The 20,297-nt window shown below is 36.8% G+C and overlaps 1 protein-coding gene across 2 annotated transcripts in view; it reads right to left on the minus strand.

Moving 5' to 3' along the window:
• Positions 1–20,297, minus strand: part of LOC131969967 (fibroblast growth factor 12-like) — a 73,539-nt gene that overhangs the window by 10,133 nt on the left and 43,109 nt on the right. The window contains exons 1-3 of one of the 2 annotated variants that reach the window (XM_059331204.1): positions 18,658–20,070; positions 8,653–8,763; positions 4,733–4,836 (exon numbers count right to left, since the gene is read on the minus strand). In XM_059331204.1, coding sequence (XP_059187187.1) covers positions 4,733–4,836; positions 8,653–8,763; positions 18,658–18,856 — 414 coding nt within the window. In that variant the 5' untranslated portion in view covers positions 18,857–20,070. Of the gene's footprint in view, positions 1–4,732; positions 4,837–8,652; positions 8,764–18,657; positions 20,071–20,297 lie in introns of those variants that run through there. The other variant, XM_059331205.1, reaches the window with a different exon arrangement.

Below are 20,297 nucleotides of genomic sequence, written 5' to 3' on the forward strand. Positions count from 1 at the left end.
GTGCTACTTAGCTTAGCTCCAAGCCTCGCGTCAACCTGCTCTGAGACAGGTGTGTGTGTGTGTGTGTTGTGTCTGTGTTACATAATCAATTCCTCCTCGTCCCTCTAAAACAGCAGGCTGCAGCACAGCGCCACTGTTTTAAAAGCTCATTTAATACATTACGTGGTATCGGATCGGTGCCTGGACTCCAGTACTCGCCGATACTGATGCCATCATCAAAATACTGCACCACTGACTTTAGACCAGGTTTTTTCTTAAATGAATCTAGAATCATCAACAGATCTGCTGATTCATCATCTCCCTGAACTCCAGAAAACCTTTAGTGGAACAGGTTTCTTTCAGTGTGTGTCTGGTCTTGTTCTGCTCTGATTGGCTCCCTGCTCCTCCTGACCACCTGTTATATCTAGAGGGCACACACACACACACACACACACACACACACACACACACACACAGTTCTATGGAGGAACTGCAGTGTGCTAAATTTAATTTGACCTGAGTTCATACCAACATTTATAGTTTACCAACATAATTCTGAGATTCAGTCCAGTAAACGTCTTTTTTTTTAAAGCCAGAACTAGCGAGTATTTCTAGTTCCACAGATCCACAGACACACTCACTGCAGAGACGTCAGGTCTGTTATTTAACAGGATTTTTCTTATGTATAAAGATACATACTGTATATATATATATTTCTTTAATACAGTTATTTATTTTATATTATCATTATTATCCATATTTTTGAAGAAATTAGAGGAAAAATAACTTGTAAAATAGCTGTCAGACTTTTTACACATTTTATTTTACAGTGTAGGCATTTTTTCTTCTGCATCATTGGGCAAACATTTGAAACAAACTTTGAGAATATTGTATAAGTGTAAACTAGACTCTAACCCTTTGGCCAATCACAGCTCTGTCGTGACTCAGAGGGTCGATATTACGAGATGATGTGAGAATGTTCCAAAGAGGCTGTAACAGCAGTGAGAAACTCTATGTTCAATTTAACCCATTTAGGCCTAAAACGCCTGGAAAAACATGCCTGGAAAACCTCTGGGCGATTCTGAAAGAACCCCCTAAAACCTGAAGTTTTTTCTGGAAATTCAACAGAAGATTTTTCAGCCTCTGTAGCAGATAGAAATGTATTTGAGAGCTTATACCCGTGGCTTTCATGAGAAGTTGAGTTTATTTGTCCAAACCTTCAATTAAGTTTTTTAAAAAATCAACAAACTCAGCAAATGTTACATTTGACTGAATAAAAAATCCTATGCATAATACTAATACATGCTCATTAGCAAGATGCAAACATGATATGACCATTGGAAGAACAAGACATAGTTCTCATTAGCCTACTGTAATAAAAAAATAATAATTATCATAATAATAATAATAATAAATAATAATAATACATTTTATATATTGCACTTTTCAGGGTACTCAACGACGCATAAAGTAATATAAGACATAAACAGTCATGATTTCTTATATCATCATCACAATCAATTAGCCTATTATTATTAATATTAATATATTATTAATAATATTATTATTATCTCCAGATGGCCACAAATCTGTCTGTTCTTCGGTGAAAATATGTCGTCTAAAAACATATTCCTCATCCATAAATGCCGGTCGATTGGTTCCGAGGGTTCAAAGTCGGATCAGCAATAAAATCATCGGCGCTGTTTTCATCAGATCTCTTCCGTCACTTCCTGCTGAGCTCCTCCGCTATAGTCGTCTTCCTCCATGATTTAAAGTTCTGGAAAAGTCAAATGTTGCATTGCGACACTCCCGCATGTATTCTGATCATGATTCTGATGCATTTCATTGGCCAAGAGACCGAAAATAGGTGGAAAAAAATACAAATACTACCAAATGACATATCCGCTGTCCCGGCCTTAATGGTAGAGTGACGCAACAGCGCTCCCGGTTTTAATGGTAGAAATGCGGTAATGCTTCCCCGGCGTCAATGGGTTAAAACAAATCACTTTTTTTCAGATGAAGTTTCCCACCTCGACTGCATCATCCCATCATGTCTCTGTTCTCCATCGTCCCGTTTGTTATGCCGTGCATACAGCGACTGAAGAATAGTGTTTTAAAGTTTTATGGATGGAGCAGACATGAATTATGGAGGATGGACTCAGTGAGGCGTAAAGCAACTGAAGCTAATGACACCTGTCCTCTTCATTCTTTTTAGCAACATTAATATTACTTTTCAAACATATTCAAATGGAGCTTTTTGTCCCAAAGTATAGATTCAAACCAAAACACAGAATCTTTTCCTCACTGATAATAAATAATAATAATAATAATAAATCTACGCACAACACTTTGCTATGTTATTAATATTATTACTATTACTATTATTATTATTATTATTATTATTATATATTATTATCATATATACTGTTGCTGACATTACTATTATTATTACTATATACTGTAATATACTACTATTATTATTATACCTGCCTTATTTATTATTATTATATATTTATATATTATATGTCATATTATTTTATTTATAATTATTTATAATTATTTTAATTATTTATAATTATTTTCTTTTCTTATATTGTTACTATTTATTTATTATTACATATTATATACTATATACTGTACTATTATTACAATTATATACTGTCTTGTCACTATAGCATTGTTGCCATCATATCATCAGTATAATTACCATCATCTTGCCAACTTACCAACTGATCTGCTTTTTTAAACTTGTGTCCTTGTTCTATTCTGTGTTTTTTTCTATTGTTGTTTTTATTCATGCTACCTCAGTATCTTATTCTATTGTATTTTATTGTATTTTATTGTACTTGAATACCGGACTGCTGTGACAACCGAATTTCCCTGGAGAGTAACTTTATCTGGTGGTTATTGAGCGTTTCTCTGCTGAAGTGTCCTGACCAAGCACTGTCCAACTTGAATCATTTATTTCTCAGAAGTTAGCAGAAAAACCTCTGAGCTACTTCAAAGTAAGATACACTGTAAAAAAAACCTGTTGTTTTTTTATGGTAAAAAAACGGCAGCTGTGGTTGCCAGAACTTTACCGTAATAAAAACAGAAGAACCTTTTTTTAGTATTACGGTAAAAAGATATCAGCACTGTTGATTTCATGTTTAAGATTGCTATTTTATTCAGTTTTTTACTGTATAAATAAAAGTTTTTTTCATCAAAAGAAACGCTGTTTTGCCATATAATTGACAAGAAAATACTTTATAAATGCTGTATAAATTAAAGATGTTACCATTAAATATTACAGTATATTTTTGTTAGAGATACGGTGTTTAAAACATTTAACAGTGAGAAAAAGTATTTTTCACAACAACAAAAAATGCAAAAATTACAGTCATGGCTTGTAAATATATTACATTAAATACATATTACAGTGTATTTTACAGTGGAGTCGTGTATTTTTCAAAATCAAAACTGTAAAAATGACTGTTTTGGCTGACAAATACATTTACAGTGTTTAATTGTTACTGAAACTGAATTAACTCATTTATCGTTTCACTGTATCTTTTACTGTCATGGTTTAGCAGTTTTTCACCATAAAATCTACAGAGATTTTTACAGTGTAAGCAGCTGCAGATGATTTATGGTTTTATCGTTCATCACAATGAGACAATCTTCAACCAGAAAAATGGACGGGGTCAGACTTTTTCACTTAGGTTGCTTTCATATATAAAGTGTGGTGGACAGATGTCCTTCATCTGTTGGACAGAAACCGTGAGGGAAAGAGCTTTTTACACATTTTTTACACTTTAATGTATTGTTGGTGAGTTTCTGAGCCATCAGCCACCATTCTGTGGCTAAAGCATCGTTCAGACGAGTTGTTTCTGTGTGTGTTCTGTGATGGTCTGACCATATTTGGATAAGGGCCTTTACTTCGTCATTAGAGACTGGACGCTAAGGGGTTAGCATCCCCTCCGGCTCTGCAGCTGGGAAAGACTGCTGCAGGAGGACTGTGACGATTCGACTTGCGTCACAGTTAACGCCGGCGCCCGCAAGTCGTTGAGAAGAGTAAGAACGAGTCTCCAAAAGTCTCCAATAACACCAGAAAAAGTCGCTGGATTTGTCGGCAGTAGCTTTTTTTTTTTTTTTTTTTAAAGTCTCTAAGGGGGTCTGAAAAGTCGCTAAATATAGCAACAAAGTCGCTAAGTTGCCAACACGGCTTTTACAAATGGCGTGTGTTGTTGTGGCGTCGAGTACTACGTCACATCCTGCTTAGCGCTCACTCGTTATTTATTTATTATATTTTATATTTATATTCGTTATGCACTTTATGTGTTCTTTATGCACACTGTTCATTGCACCTTATTTGTTTCATAGCACCAACATTTTTATTTTTATACTGCATATTCATATTTGATATATATATATATATTTTATTCTGCACTGGAGTTTACTCCTTAATACATACTCCTTCTTTAGACACTTTATTTTTATTTTTACATTACATTTTATTGTATTTTATTGTATTTTTATATTTTATTGCTTGAAGTATGCCGAGGTTGTTCTTTCTATTTAATTGTGTTGTTATTGTCTCTGTGTGTAATGCTGCTGCTACACTGTAATTTCCCAGCTTGGGATGAATAAAGTCTATCTATCTATCTATCTATCTATCTATCTATCTATCTATCTATCTATCTATCTATCTATCTATCTATCTATCTATCTTTACGGACGGACGGACAGACAGACAGACAGACAGTCAACTTACTGATGTATAGAGGAATCCCTCGGCGTTCATGGCCATGTAGAGTCCAGCCTTCACTCCCTGGATGGCCACAACCCTCAAACCTACTGGGATCAGGTTAAACAGAGCTGCAGAGCGAGAGACATATAGACAGAGAGAGAGAGCAAGAGAGAGAGCGAGAGAGAGAAAGAAAGAAAGACTGAGGTCAAGCAGCAGAATAAATCCAAAACCAGAAGTCTGATTTCCTTCAAACCAATCTTACATGAGTAATATTTTTATCCATGTTGTGCTTAAAATAACTCTTATTTTTATCTTTATGTGAGTAAAAATCAAACAGCACTTTAAACTCTGCATGCTGCCTGTGATGCTCGAGCTGATAAACAGAGAGAATAAGACAGTGAATAAAAGAGAGGGAGAGAGAGAGGGGGGATGAAGTGATGAGAGGTGATTTAATCCTCGGGGACAGAGAGCTGCAGTGTGGGTGAGGATGAGGAGGAGGAGGTGGAGGAGGAAGAGGCCTGTGGCGATGGCTGCTGTTAATCCTCCTTTATTTAACTCAGAGACAGAGATGATCTGAGAGAGAGAGAGAGAGAGAGAGAGAGAGAGAGAAAGAGAGAGATGGGGATCCAAAACATCTCCTTCTCCTCTTCTTCCTCTTCTGTCCTCTTTTCGCTTCTCGTTTCCAAATCACAGGATATAAAAGAAGGAGAGGCAGCAGAATGTGTAATCCTGATTCCTCCAGCAGAAACTCACTGCTGTATTTCATGTTTACTCATTCTATGATCCCGTACTTCGAGGGTTAAATCTAACTATCGGGTCTCACTTTTCTGTCTTTTTGATCATGTTGGCTGTGTTAATGCACAGGGCATTCATTCTGGCAGAGATGTAATCTTTTTTTTTAACCCTCTGAACCCCAACAAGCAGTTTCTTTTTTTTTTACATTTTAGTCATTGTGTCCTTGTATTTAACTGTAATGTATAAAATCTGTATAAATATATCAGTCCTGCAGCTCTATGGAATCAGCACAATCATGGCTAGAAGGGCACAACTCAAACATGTCTTTGTAAAGAGGCTATGTCCTTTTTAAAAGTAGAGAAAATTCAAGAAGGGGAAACTTATTATCTTATTTTGAGGAACTTACAGCCCTCCCACAAGATTAAAAATTAAAAGAAGGCAAATAGCCTATTTGTAATGTCTTGATGTCCTTTTTTTCCCCTCTCTTATTTCTTTCTATGTATGTGTATATATATGTGTGTATATGTATGTGTGTATGTATGTATATATATATATTTTTTTATTTTATTTTATCTTTATTTAGATAGATATTAGATTTATTTTGTATTACAATATTATTTTAACCTTGTATATATTTTCATGCCTGTAACTTTTTTTTTTTTTTCTTCGTATAACATTTGCGGTGTACTTCTCACTCACAAGTTTATTTTCATTATTTAATTTTTTTTAAATTTATTTTCCGTATTGACAGCATGATGGGGATTGGGGGGGGGGGGGGTAAGAAAAATTATGTATGTTGAATATCTGTGATCAATACTCATTCCTTCAAATAAAAACATGTTTAAGAAGGGGAAACTTGAGCAAATTCTACAATAAATGGCAACCCTTTATGGACTTTTTTGTGACGATGTAATCCCTCCCACACACACTCTTTTTTTTTCTTTCTTTTTTTTTTTCCTCCTCTTTCCCCTCTCTCTTTTACTATTATTTATGTATTTTATCTGTTATGTTTATGTGGTCAGTTTATTCATTTTATACAGACTATGTCTAAATGTCTAAATATTGTATAGTTTATCTGGCTTCATTTTATGTGACCGTTGTTTGTTCTTTAAATTATACAAATTTCAATCTAAAGGTGTGTACAACATGTTTAATGTCGACACCAATGTACCCTGATATAGGTATGTCCCTCTGTTGTTTTTTTTGTATACACATCAATAAAAATATGAAATAGAAGAATAACACAGTAAGAATGACAGAAATCATTAAAAAAAAAGAAAAAAAATTAAAGTTGAATTTCTCTGATTTAAAAAAAATTTAATAAAATGGTATTAACAGATAAAAACTTTTCCAAGTGCCGACAAGTGTCATGAATATAGTGGGGGAAAAGTTTGCTCCACATATACATATTATATTATATTATATTATATTATATTATACATATTGAAGTATTGTCATGTTTCCCGCCTCTCCTGTCCTCTCCTCTCTGCTCTGTGTAAACAGATTTGCAGTGAATATTTTTAGTTTTGGAAAAGTTTTAAATGACACATGTACAATAAAGGGATTCTGAAAGAAATATCACTATTTTAAACTTCATTTGGGTCACTGTCAGGATGTTCAACTTTCGACAATAATGCCTGTTTTTACAGTTTCTTTTTACGATAAACAGTGGATTTTTGGCGATCTTTTAAAGGAAACATATGTTTGGTATGTGGGGTTCAGAGTATTGATTCAGGAAGTGTTGCATTGTTTAAATAAACATTTGAAGCCTTAAAATCCAAAATAATATTTAAATATATAGTTGAAATGATCAGGACTGATAATAATATTAATATATTTATATCAGTTTTGGGAATATATATATATATATTTTTTTTTTTTCTTCTTTTTTTCAATATAAAAATATAATAAACGTTCACACTTTGACATGAAGCGCTCAGCTTGATGTTTAGATCAAAACCTTTAAATCCAGCCAAGCGCTTCTCATCAGCTTCATGAATATTTATGACTTCATCGTGGATGTTATTCTGTATTTTATATCCCTACAGGCAAACAGGAAGAAATGACAAAGAGAGAACATGAGGAAACAGAGAAATTTTACATTATATTTTATATTTCCATAAGAGCTTCTCATGTCTAAATGTGTCCCATTGATTTCCTGTGTCCCTGTCTGTGTCCCACATGTTGGACAGCTGTTAGTAGGGCTGCACGATTATGGCCAAAATGATAATCATGATTATTTTGATCAATATTGTAATCACGATTGTTAATCATGATTATTCATTTTGTTAGTGACAACATCTGTATTTTTATTGCACTACTTTTAAACAACCAATAGGAACAGTTTTTAGTGTCTGGTGCTTGTTGTAAACAAACAGAGATCGCTAAGTGAACACCTCCTGTAGCAGCAGCACATACACACTGTACTGCTACAGAGCTAACTGTTAGCCTGTTAGCACATACACACTGTACTGCTACAGAGCTAACTGTTAGCCTGTTAGCACATACACACTGTACTGCTACAGAGCTAACTGTTAGCCTGTTAGCAATTTGCAGAATGGATGCTGAGGGGTTAACATCCCCTCCGGCTCTGCAGCTGGGAGAGACTGCTGCAGGAGGACTGTGCCACTTCGACAGAATAAGTCTGTCGAAGTCTCCAAAAGTCTCCAATAACACCAGAAAAAGTCGCTGGATTTGTCGGCAGTCGCCAATTTTGAAAAATAGTCGCTAAGGGGGTCTGAAAAGTCACTTTTAACGCCGCCCTCCCCCCCGCGGCTCGTTAAGAAGAGTAAGAACGAGACTCCAAAAGTCTCCAATAACACCAGAAAAAGTCGCTGGATTTGTTGCCAGTCGCTGAGGGGGTCTGAAAAGTCGCTAAATATAGCAACAAAGTTGCTAAGTTGCCAACACTGCTTCGCCGGCTTTTTCAAATGGCGCATGTTGTTGTGGCGTCCAGTACTACGTCACATCCTGCTTATCGCTCGTTATTTATTTAGGCAGCTACATGAAACCTTAACTATGTGTTCACCCCCTGGTGGTTGGGGGACTACTGGTGTAGAAAGTGCTTGATTAGATATGCAGGAGAGCCGCATTTTAAAATGGAAATATCGCCGACGATCAGGTTTATTTAATCGTGGCGGCCAAAATCATGATCACGATTAAAATTTGATCAATTGTGCAGCCCTATCTGTTAGCATGTAAGAACTCACTGTAGTCGCTGTTCTCGTCCTTGTTTCCACTGATGGCTCCATCAGGCTGCATCTGCAGGAAGAAGCCCTGCTCACTGAAGAGACGCGTCACGATGCCCTTCAGCTGCGGCTCTGAAAAAAACACACACACACACACACAGAGCCTGAGTGCTGCAGAACCATTGGCGCTGTGTTTCCACTTTAAACACATTTATTATTCAGCTGGATTTGATGGAACGTGTCTGTGGAACTCTTCACCTCCTTCTGCAGCCTCTCAGGTCACACTTCATCATCTCCAAATCAAGGTTATAATAGTTAACGAAAACTAATGAAATAACGAAAACTAGAATTGAATAGTGAATATATATAATAATATAATGAAAATGTCCTTAGTTTTTGTCTTTTCCAACTTTTTTCATACGTAAACCTTTTTGGTTGATATGAAATCTATTTCATCTATCTGGTTTTATGACTTTATAAACTTATTGGGGCTGAGATAATAAAAACTAAACTAAAACTAAGCATTTTCCAAAAAATTAAACCTAATTAAAACTAGCGAAGTTACTCTAAAAACTAATTAAAACTAACTGAATTTGAAAACAAAAAATCACAAAGAAGTTAAAACTAAAACTAATGAAAAATCCAAAACTATTATAACCTTGCTCCAAATACACTGAAATCTATTTTCTTTCATCACACTTCAATCAAATCATCTCCTGTTATTTTATCTCATCTCATCTCATCTCATCTAACCTGGACTCAATCTTATCTCCCCTGATTTTATTGCAAATTTCAGCTCTGAAGTCTTTTGTTTTAGACAACGATCCTCGTCCTTGTCTCCTCGTCTTTGTGCTAAGCTAGGCTAAACACCAGGCGGCAGTGAAGCAAACCCTGAAATGCCTTCAGCCTGCATTCTTTCAAAAACGGATGCAAAAGCGTTACGGTCCTATCTGTGTCTGGATGACTGGCAGTACAGCACTAATATATCAGTATAAAGCCAAAATAAAGTGATTTTTCTGGGATTTAATATCAACAAACATATCAAAAGGATGCTGAAATAACTACAACATGATGCTGATGTGGAAAAAGTCTGAATTCATGCTTTGTCAGGTCCGTCTGCAAGAAGATGAAAATTACTTTTAAAATGGCTGGTTTTCCAGGAAGTTCAGGAAAATAAATGGATATAATTTATTAGGGAGTTATTAATGGATTGTTGAACAGTTTAAAGAGTTTTTAAGAGGCTAAAACGCAAAACAAATAACAGGAGATCTAAACTCCACTAAGTGACCTTTTCTAGTTTCTCATAGGGCTGGGCGATATGGCCCTAAAAGAAAATCACGATATTTCAGGCTATTTTTTGCGAAAACGATATTCTTGACGATATTACGAAATACTCCAAAAGATATAGAAAATATGATTTTTTAGTCCGTATAAATAAATAAAAATCTAAAATGTAGTGTGAAGTGCAAATCTCAACAGTTGCCAAATACAAAAAAAATTTACTCTTGACTCTTGAGTATGAGCAAATAATAAAAATAACCATTTTGGGGTTTCGGGGGCATATTTTAATGACATTTTAAAAAGGATAATAAATATGTTTTATTTAAGGCATCTTATTTTGACAGTATTCTTGTAAGTTCTGTGGTGGATTCTGTTAACACACTGTGCTCTTATTTTGAAAGCTGCATGTGTTCAGCGACAGAGTAAGTAGCTTTTTGTGATTAAAACAACTTTAATTGTTAGCTAATGTTAGCTCGTGGCTAACGAACGGCATAATGCAGCAGTGTGTTTGGAGGGCAGCTCGGTATATTATATATATACAGTTGTGTAAGTGTCAACCTTACGCCACTACATCAAGAAGTAGGAATGTTGCCAATATCATGATATGCATTTTTTTAACCATAAAAAAAATATACCGATATTATCTTGAACGATACGATATGGCACACCCCTAGTTTCTCATTTAGTTTAATCTGACTTCATGTTTCATCTCATCTAAAATGATCTTATCTCAGATAAAACATGCAGTACTCTGACACTGTTATCCTGTTTAGAACAGTTCCACTTCTTCCATGTTTGTTGCTCTGAACTGAAAACTGCCTCCTAAACACAAAAATAACTGATATAATCAAAGGTGTTACTGCATGAGGGAGCAATCATAGGTTCTCTACAGGGTGAAACACACAGCCACACCTCTTGATCCCTGAAGGTGTGATGATGTAAACGTGATGGAGGCTGACGAGATGAAGTGATGCTCCAGATGACAATGTGGGCCAGAAGGACTCATCTCCAGCAGAAATAGACCAAAATACAGAGAGGCTAATGTGGAGCAGGCTGCTGTGCCACTTAACATCCACACTGACAGACAGACCAAAGCACCGAAGTGTCCAGAAACACTAAACACAACAAGACAGGCTGAGTCTTAACAACACATATTAACAAATACCACCAGCTTTCCTCTGGAGCTCAGCTAACAGTTTCCCCCTGCTTCCAGTATTTGTGCTAAGCTAGGCTAAACACCAGGCAGCAGTGAAGCAAACCCTGAAATGCCTTCAGCCTGCATTCTTTCAAAAGCGGTTTCAAAAGCGTTCCGGTCCTATCTATCTCAGTACAAACTGAGACAACGTCTCACTTAAGTTATTACCTCAGAAAAATTTCTCGTGGTAACATTATGGTCTCAATTGATAGTTTCAAGTCTTCTTCAAAACAATATGTTCATGTGTAAATAATGGTCCCAGAAGAAAAGAAATGACAAAGAAGGGTATGATTACGGGCGTGGCTACCTTTGATTGACAGGTGGCGAACACGACGAGCTGTCATCAGGATAGAAGCAGAACAATGAGTATGTGTTCCTTGATTTGTTGTTGTTTCCTTATTTGCTGTTGTGTTTTTTGATTTATTGCTGTGTTTTTTGATTTGTTGTTGTGTTTTCTGATTTGTTGTTGTGTTTTCTGATTTGTTGTTGTGTTTTCTGATTTGTTGTTGTGTTTTTTGATTTGCTGTTGTGTTTTTTGATTTGTTGTTGTGTTTTGCACTTCAGGGCAACCGTAAAATATGGCCTCTCCTAGGTTTCAAAAAAGAAAGATGTTGACAGCTGTAACGCTGAACTCTATGCTTCAAATGGGCCACAAACCAACCGGTAAATGGACCTGCACTTATATAGCGCTTTTATAGTCGTTTTGCGACCACTCAAAGCGTTTTACACTACAGACTGCGCTCATTCACCCTTTCACACACACATTCATACTGGTGGCAGAGGCTACCCTAAACGGTGCCACCTGCCACCATTGGGAATTCATTCACACACCGATGAACGCAGCATCGGGAGCAATTTGGGGTTCAGTATCTTGCTCATGTTTCGAATATTCGAATAGTCATTAAATCATAAAAAAAAGTGAATAGTTCATCATATCTGGAAAAAAAAAGTTGTATTACTGGTGCCTTCCGCATGGGGGCAGCGTAGCATTTGATGATACACAGTGTGGCGGCTAGATGCCAAACTGTAGAAGAAGAAACAGAGGAGAGGGTGTTTTCCTTGGCGGGACAAGTTAGCCCCCAGAGGGATTTAGAGACTCTGGAGGTGACGTTTGGTTTTCGCCGTTGCTAACTGTGCACAACGTCAGTAGCTGAAAGCAGCATGGCTAATTATGCACAGAGTCTCCGCTGATCATAAACTTAGTGATTGTAAATTAACGGCATCACTAACTGTGCACAGAGTGTCCGGTGTTTGTTGTAAACAAACAGAGATCGCTAAGTGAACACCTCCTGCAGCAGCAGCACATACACACTGTACTGCTACAGAGCTAACTGTTAGCCTGTTAGCACATACACACTGTACTGCTACAGAGCTAGCTGTAGCTAACTGCTGCTAACAGCGGCTCTTCTTTCCGACCCCCGCGGCTCGTAAAGAAGAGTAAGAAGGAGTCGCTGGATTTGTCTCCAGTCGCTTTCTTGAAAAATAGTCGCTAAGGGGGTCTGAAAAGTTGCTAAATTTAGAAACAAAGTTGGGAAGTTGGGAACACTGCACTGAATATTAATCTATTAGTGCCCCACGATTAATCGAATAGTACTTTGGCCTGAAATGCACATCCATATTAATGATGAACTCTTATATTTGAATACTGAATCCTTTCATACAGAATAAGAATTAATGCTGGGCAATACAACCCAAAAATAAAATATTTTTAAGAGTACACCCGAGTTACAATTTACAGGGGTTTTTTCTCAAACACAACCTTCAAGGGACAATATAGTATATATATTTCAATACTTATTATTGATAATATAACGTGATGATCCCATCCCCCTCTGTGTGTTGTGGCTTGTTGTATTTGTCTTCCTTTGTAGGAGGAGCCACAGGTCAGGCCACTCCTCCAGTCTGCAGAGGAGGAGGAGGCTGGAGAAGCACACCTGAATCCAGTTCAATCACTGAGGCTAGATAGAGGAGCTGAGGCCTCAGTTCTCTCTCTCTCTCTCCTCCAAAGCCACCACCTTGGTTTGTTTTAGTTGGTTTGGTTTAGTTTGGTAGTTACTTTCAGCTTATACACCTGCATTTCACCACACTGCATGCATGCACACACCTCACCATTGATGTACTGACTCACATAATTAAGTTTCTTTGTGTTTTCAATTAATTAAATAAACATAATTTTCTTACAACTTGAATACGTGTGGTCTCCCTTGTTTTTGTCATGATCTATGAGCCGGTTCATGACAATAAATATCAATAAAATATTAATGGACTATAATAATTATAATTACATTACATTACATTACATGTCATTTGGCAGACGCTTTTGTCCAAAGCGACTTACAATAAGTGCATTCAACCTATAACCTAATACCTCTGTATATATAAATCCATAGGTATTTGGATATGATCAGGAGGAAGCTATAATTAGTGAGTGTGTGTGTGACTGTCAGAGGAGGAGCTGTGATTCTGAACACATCTGTCAGGCTGTAGGGTGAAAACAAACACCTCATCATGCTGCGTGAGGAAGGTGACACATCCTCACATTTGATCCTGAAAACGCTTTTCCACTTTAAAATAGAATCATAAAGAATCTGACTGAAGACTTAATTCATTTTGGGATGAATAAAAAAAATATGTTTCACTGATATATTCATGATAATTTCCCCTTCATATCCCCCAATATATTCAAGAATATAATCATAGTTTAAATCAGTATAAGAAGGCATTGTGTGTTGGAATTGTTGAAGCTCGAGATTCATTTTCTTTTAAAATGTTTCGATCATGAAATTGATTTTTGTTCTTCCAAATATATATTAAAAAAATAAAAATCTTTCCTTCAAGAATTATTTTGGCTACAATCTCTAAAATGACAAAACTATTTCAATTGCATTTCTTAAAATTATTTTTTTTTTAAATTGTCATTTTCTGTCGTGGTCTTCCCTTTTTTTATTAACTTTGATTTTACCTTCAAATCTAAAAAAAACAACAACAAACCCAAAACAACAGATCGTCCTCCAGAAGATGTTTGTCCCTCTGAGTGTGTGTAAATATTGAAATGGTTATTATTATTATTATATTATATTATTATTATTTTTATTATTGTTTTCTTATATTTTAACTTCTGCACTATTTGACGGCTTTTTGTCTTATATGTAGATTATAAATTAGATTTAGATTTAGAAGTTTGGACAGGTAGGGTTCTACTTTACCTTCTAGCTATCAGCTCATTCAAGCTGTAATAACATGTCGTTAGTAAGATAATTATGAACGATGATGATGCAAAAGTCAGTTGGCATTTACCTTCTTTTACTTATAATAACTAACCAGGAAATTTTTTGCCCGAACTTTTGAAAAGTGCTTTTTTTTGTCGTTTATGGGATGATAAGAGCTCATTAGATAGTATGAAAACATCCATATTTGGCAGATTTACTGTGCACACTAGCCTGGGTATACCCATACTGCCTTGCGTGCTCAATTTCATTACGAAGCTCCACGCAGTCTGGAAACCAGGGCCGTTTCTTAGCCCTGTTTTAGGGATCCAATCACAGAACGGGGAGGGACGGCAAGACGATGACGCGTACTACTCGACAGATGGAAGCTGGTAGTTTTGTAGTTCTCTTACGGATCCAACATGGCTGCAGCAGACACAAAGCTCTCTTTAGCTCTAGCTGTAGACAGTGTTTTAAATAGTTTAGAGCAAAAGTTGATTTTAAAAGAAGAACAACAATTGACTTTACACTCTTGTTTCACTGCAAAAAAGGATGTTTTTGCCTTGCTTCCGACAGGATTTTGCACACGGCAAATAGAGTCGTAACTTGAGTGGAATTACTTGGTTAATTAAAACATTATTTCTGTACAGAAAAAGAAAATGAGAGTGTTGTGTATTAATTTGAAGATGTATTAAAATATCTGACATACAGCAGTTTAAATATGCATCACATATGGTTTGACAAGCACACAGAAATCTGACCAAGAGTCACAGTCTCTTTACAGGAAACTCCTGCTTGATTTAGATATGAGCAGCTCTGATTTAGGAAATCCCACTGCACCATTTGGAACAATAACAGGAAAGCAAGAAACCTGACACATGAACATTAGGTATAATAGTACCAGGATAACTGTGCAGTTGCTGTTTGAACCAAGGACCTGTTTTGTGTATCTTGAATATTGTATCTGTTTTGTGATACTTGTCAATAAATCCCGCACAGGGCTGTCTTTTTTAGAAACTCTTGTTGTCTCGAGATTTTCCACTACAAGAGCAGGTGAGCATGACTGCAAACCAAATCTGAATTTGTTCGTACAGGTCACAGCCCCGAAAAAGTCCACTCAAAAAGAGCAGTGTCCATCAATTCCACAAATATCCAAAAACAACTTGTTTACTTTAAAGTCCACCAGCAGCTAACCTTCTTTAACCACAACCATCGTTCACAAACCTCAACACGTTGTCAAACATGCAGTGAAACAAATGTGAGAAAAAATATTTAAGTTGAAGTCACAAGAAATTGTCAAAATTAAAAGGAAAATGTAGAAGTCACGAGAAATAAGGTTAAAAAAAAAAGTTGAAGTCATGGAAAAAGGTCAAAATGAGAAAAAAAGTCGAAATCGTGAGAAAAAGTCAAAATAACGAGAAAATTGTCAAAATGATGAGGAAAAAAGTTGAAGTCACAAGAAATTGTCAAAATGAGAAAAAAAGTTGAAATCATGAAAAAAAGGTCAAAATGAGAAAAAAAGTTGAAATCATGAAAAAAAGGTCAAAATGAGAAAAAAAGTCGAAATCATGAGAAAAAGTCAAAATAACGAGAAAATAGTCAAAATGATGAGAAAAAAGTTGAAGTCACAAGAAAAAGTCAAAATGACAAAAAAAAGTTGAAATCATGAAAAAAAGGTCAAAATGAGAAAAAAAGTCGAAATCATGAGAAAAAGTCAAAATAACGAGAAAATAGTCAAAATGATGAGAAAAAAGTTGAAGTCACAAGAAAAAGTCAAAATGACAAAAAAAAGTTGAAATCATGAAAAAAAGGTCAAAATGAGAAAAAAAGTCGAAGTCACGAGAAATGATTCAAAATGAGAAAAAAAAGTCAAAACCTTGAAAAAAAGAAAAAAATAACAAGAAAATAGTCAGAATAATGAGAAAAAAAACTTGAAGTCACATTATAACAGTCAAAATGACAAAAAAAGATCAGGAGACAAAGTGCTGATGTTAAATGTCAGGGCAGAGACTTTAATAATTCTGTTCCTCACTGGAGAAGAGACAGGAGTGTGTGGCTGCAGAGATCAAGCAGTAGCGCTGTATAATGCTTCCTTTAAGAAGCTGTTTGCTGCACCGCCAAGAAAACATGAAGCAGCTCGCAGCAGCGGGGCGTCGGCTAATGAGACACGCAGCTCATAAATGTGTAAATGTTACACATTGGTCCGACGCACCGCGAACGTCTCCTCCTCCACCAGGAGCTGCAGCAGGATCCACAAGGTTTCTGTTATTTCATCAAGTCAAAGGCCTCAGGAGGGAAGCTCAGTCTGCTGATGTTAAATATTTAAAATCATTGATGAAAATTATGCAAAGTTTATAACAACAACTGGATGAGTTTCAGTTTGTTTGCATTGAAACAGCTGATGATACTGAACAAGCTGCAGATGTGAGCCTGAGCGTAGACCAAGGTTATTACAGTTAACGAAAACTAAGGAAAACTAGAAGTGAAAAAACATTTTCGTTAACTGAAATAAAAATAAAAACAAGAGTTTATAAAAAACGATAACTAACTGAAACTGTACTGTGTGGTTACAAAACTAACTAAAACTAACTAAAATTATAGTAAATATGTCCTTCGTCTTTGTCAACTTTTTTCATACATAATCCAGTGTTTCTATTAGGAAGAGGATTCTGTTAGTGAACAAGCAGGAACACATGGTAAATATGTTTCCTGAGACTCGGATGTCTACACGAGAACCAAAATTCAAAACACCCGGAACTATAAGAGTTAATAACTTATTGGGGCTGAGATGGTTAAGCCAAAGGAAATAAAGGCAAAATTTATTATGACCTCTTTGAATCTGGCACCCAACAAATACCCCATTACAAGAAGCTAAAACTAACACGAAAACTAATAAAAACTAAACTAAAACTAGCAAACTCAATCTAAAAATAATTAAAACTAACTGAATTTGAAAACAAAAATTATAACTAATTAAAAATCCCAAACTATTATAACCTTGACGTAGACCCATTCATACACAAAAAGTTTTCAATCATCGGCGGACAATAAAACTACTTTCTTACTGTTGTTTTTCCACAGTGACTTACTTCTTGCCCTGTTGGTGTAACGTTCAGGGACATGCAAAGCGGACGGAATAACAGTGAAACGTTAGCGAAGCCCCAACGTAAAGAACTGTCATCTGCTCCCACTGACCCAACATACAGGTGAGGTGGCAGGTAACTTACGGTGCATGCTCGGTGCTGTACAGGTGACAGACTGCAGACTTCACTGTGTGCTTTTTAACCAAACAGAGTCTGCAGTCATGCACAGCTCTGCAATTAAACAGGTGAGTTATATGAAAGTCAGCCTCCTCACAGTGATGTTAACAGAACTGTAGCAATAAAAAACAAAACTGTAAACATGTTTATTTCTGTTTTGAAATTGCAGCATTTTAAACTTAGTACAAGATACTTCACATGCTGCATATTACTCCTGTTATTTCAAACAAAACTGACCACTCCATATCTCCTCTATGTACTAAGTGCAATTTCAAAAGGGGATGTATTTCCATCACTTTTGGGATTGTAAACTAATTTCCAGATTTTGGTCACTTATTTCAACCCCAGTCTGTGGACACCTTTAAAAAAGGGCTTAAAACTTTTTTGTTCAGGGAGGCATTTTTAGGTTGCCCTTAGATGTTTTTATTATTGTCTCTGCACCTTAATCTCTTAATAATGTACTGTGTCTTTTTTATCTACTGCTGATTTTAATGTGAGTTTAAAATCTAAGAGTTTTCTCTTAGTCTTTTGTCTATTTTGTTTCTGGTTTCTGTAGCACTTAATAGTGTAGTAAATGTATTATTATTATTACTGTTGCCAACTTAGCCACTTTGTTGCTATATTTTGGCATCTTTTCAGACCCCCTTAGCGGCTGTTTTTCAAGAGTGAGAACGAGCCGAATCGGCACAGTCTTCCTGCAGCAGTCTCTCACAGCTGCAGAGCCGGAGGGGATGTTAACCCCTTAGCGTCCAGTCTGCAAATTGCTAACAGGCTAACAGTTAGCTCTGTAGCAGTACAGTGTGTATGTGCTGCTGCTGCAGAAGGTGTTCACTTAGCGATCCTGTTCCTATTGTTTGTTTAAAAGTAGTGAAATAAAAATACAGATGTTTTCCCTACCATAATGAATAATCGTGATTAATATTCGGGAATACAATATTGATCAGAATAATCGTGATTATCATTGTAGTCATAATCGTGCAGCCCTAGGTGTGACACTTCAGTACCTCAGTAAGATATAAAAGCTGAGTAGGCGGATCCGGTGAGACCTGGTTTCAGAGTTGTCTCAGAGATTCTGTGAACACACCTGGTTTCCGTCGTACAGGTCTTTTCTTTCCGCTGCAGAAGCGAACTTTGCTGAAGACGCTGAAGATGTGTCTCTCACACAGAGACCGCGGGTCTTTGGTGGGACTCGTGCGTCTTTTGTTGGTAGTGACCTTTTCACTGTTGGACTCCCGGGCCTGACGCTTCGCTCGGATCAGGGAGCTGGCGATGGCCGCCGCCATCTCCCCGAGAGGTGAACGGAGCCACCGAGGAACAAATATCTGCTCCGGCTCTGTCTGTCTGAGGACGCTGACTTCTCAGTCCGAAACAGGAGACATGTCTGAACGTTAGAATCCGCCCAGTGTCTGATCAGTCTGTTCTTCTCTCTTGACTGAAACCTGATTCATAACACTTCAGATCCACTTTAAAAAGCTGCTGGCAGCTGAGATTCACATTCCCAAGGATTTTAAGAGACACATGAAGAATCTGTTGATGCTTCAAACTGAAGGAAAATGACGTCCCTTTAGTCTGATCATAGACGTTTTTCCAACAGCTGAAAATGTGAAAGTTGAGAGGAGCAGAGTTCAGATGAGTGAGCTCGGAGGCTGAGACGTATGAGGGATTGTTATTGATAAATATAGATATTTTCAGTTTATGTATCTGCCATATGCTATGGCATCCCGTAGCTCTCGTTTTCAGCTGAACGACAAAAAATAACTAAAGATTAAAATCTCTTTCAGATATTTTTTTAAGAAAAAGAGTGATTAAATACAATAAAAGTACTGTAAAATTGTGTTTGTACGTTGTAACTTTTCGCTGATTTCATTACACTCGGAGGGACGAAACATTTGAGCCTCTGCAGCTGTGAAAAAAATTAAAAATCAACACTAAATAAATAGAAATGTTAAATAAACTGAAACCTTCAAGGTGACAGTTTTAACAGCCATGATTCCTCGTCTGAATAGGAATTCATCAGTTTCCACTCAGGCTTTCAGCCTCTCCAATGGAAGCACATGGCTGCAGAAGCTGTTGGGAGTTTCTCGATCTACGCTCCAATGATGCGTCCATGGACTGAGGAATGAAGCGTTGGGGATGAATCAAAGAGCGACTCCATCTTCAACATCAGTGCATCAACAACTTTCAGAGACGTCGTCAGGTCGTCGGAGAATCTGCAGCAGCGGAGACGCGGAACTAGTTGAAGAAAGAGAAAACGTGACGCCATCCAACAAACCCAACGAAGTTGCAAATAATCCAAGAGAGAAACGAGCAGAGAAAAGATTCCACACATCGAATCTATTCTGCTCTATTTTACTACTGTTTTCTCCTGCCTGATCCTCTCCTCCTCCTCCTCCTCTCAGCCTGAGAGCGGCTGAATGTGATGAGAGGCTGTGAGAGAAAAGAGGAGAGAGAGTACCAGTCAAAGAGAGACAGAGAGTGAGAGAGAGAGAGAGAGAGAGAGAGAGAGAGAGAGAGAGAGGCGCTGGAAGAAGCACCTAAAAATATTCTGCCTGATGTTTCATGTTGCTCCCACATCAGTCCACTCCACCTTCACTCCATCCTGATTCACTCGACACATCAAGAGGAGGGTTTGTTTCTGTTTGCTGGTTTCCTTTCCATCCAGTTCTGGTTGATTAAACACCAGGATTCATTCAACTCCAGCTCCGTTTCCGCTCGTCACTTCAA

Source organism: Centropristis striata, chromosome 4, assembly GCF_030273125.1.
Source record: "Centropristis striata isolate RG_2023a ecotype Rhode Island chromosome 4, C.striata_1.0, whole genome shotgun sequence".
NCBI lineage: Eukaryota > Metazoa > Chordata > Actinopteri > Perciformes > Serranidae > Centropristis > Centropristis striata.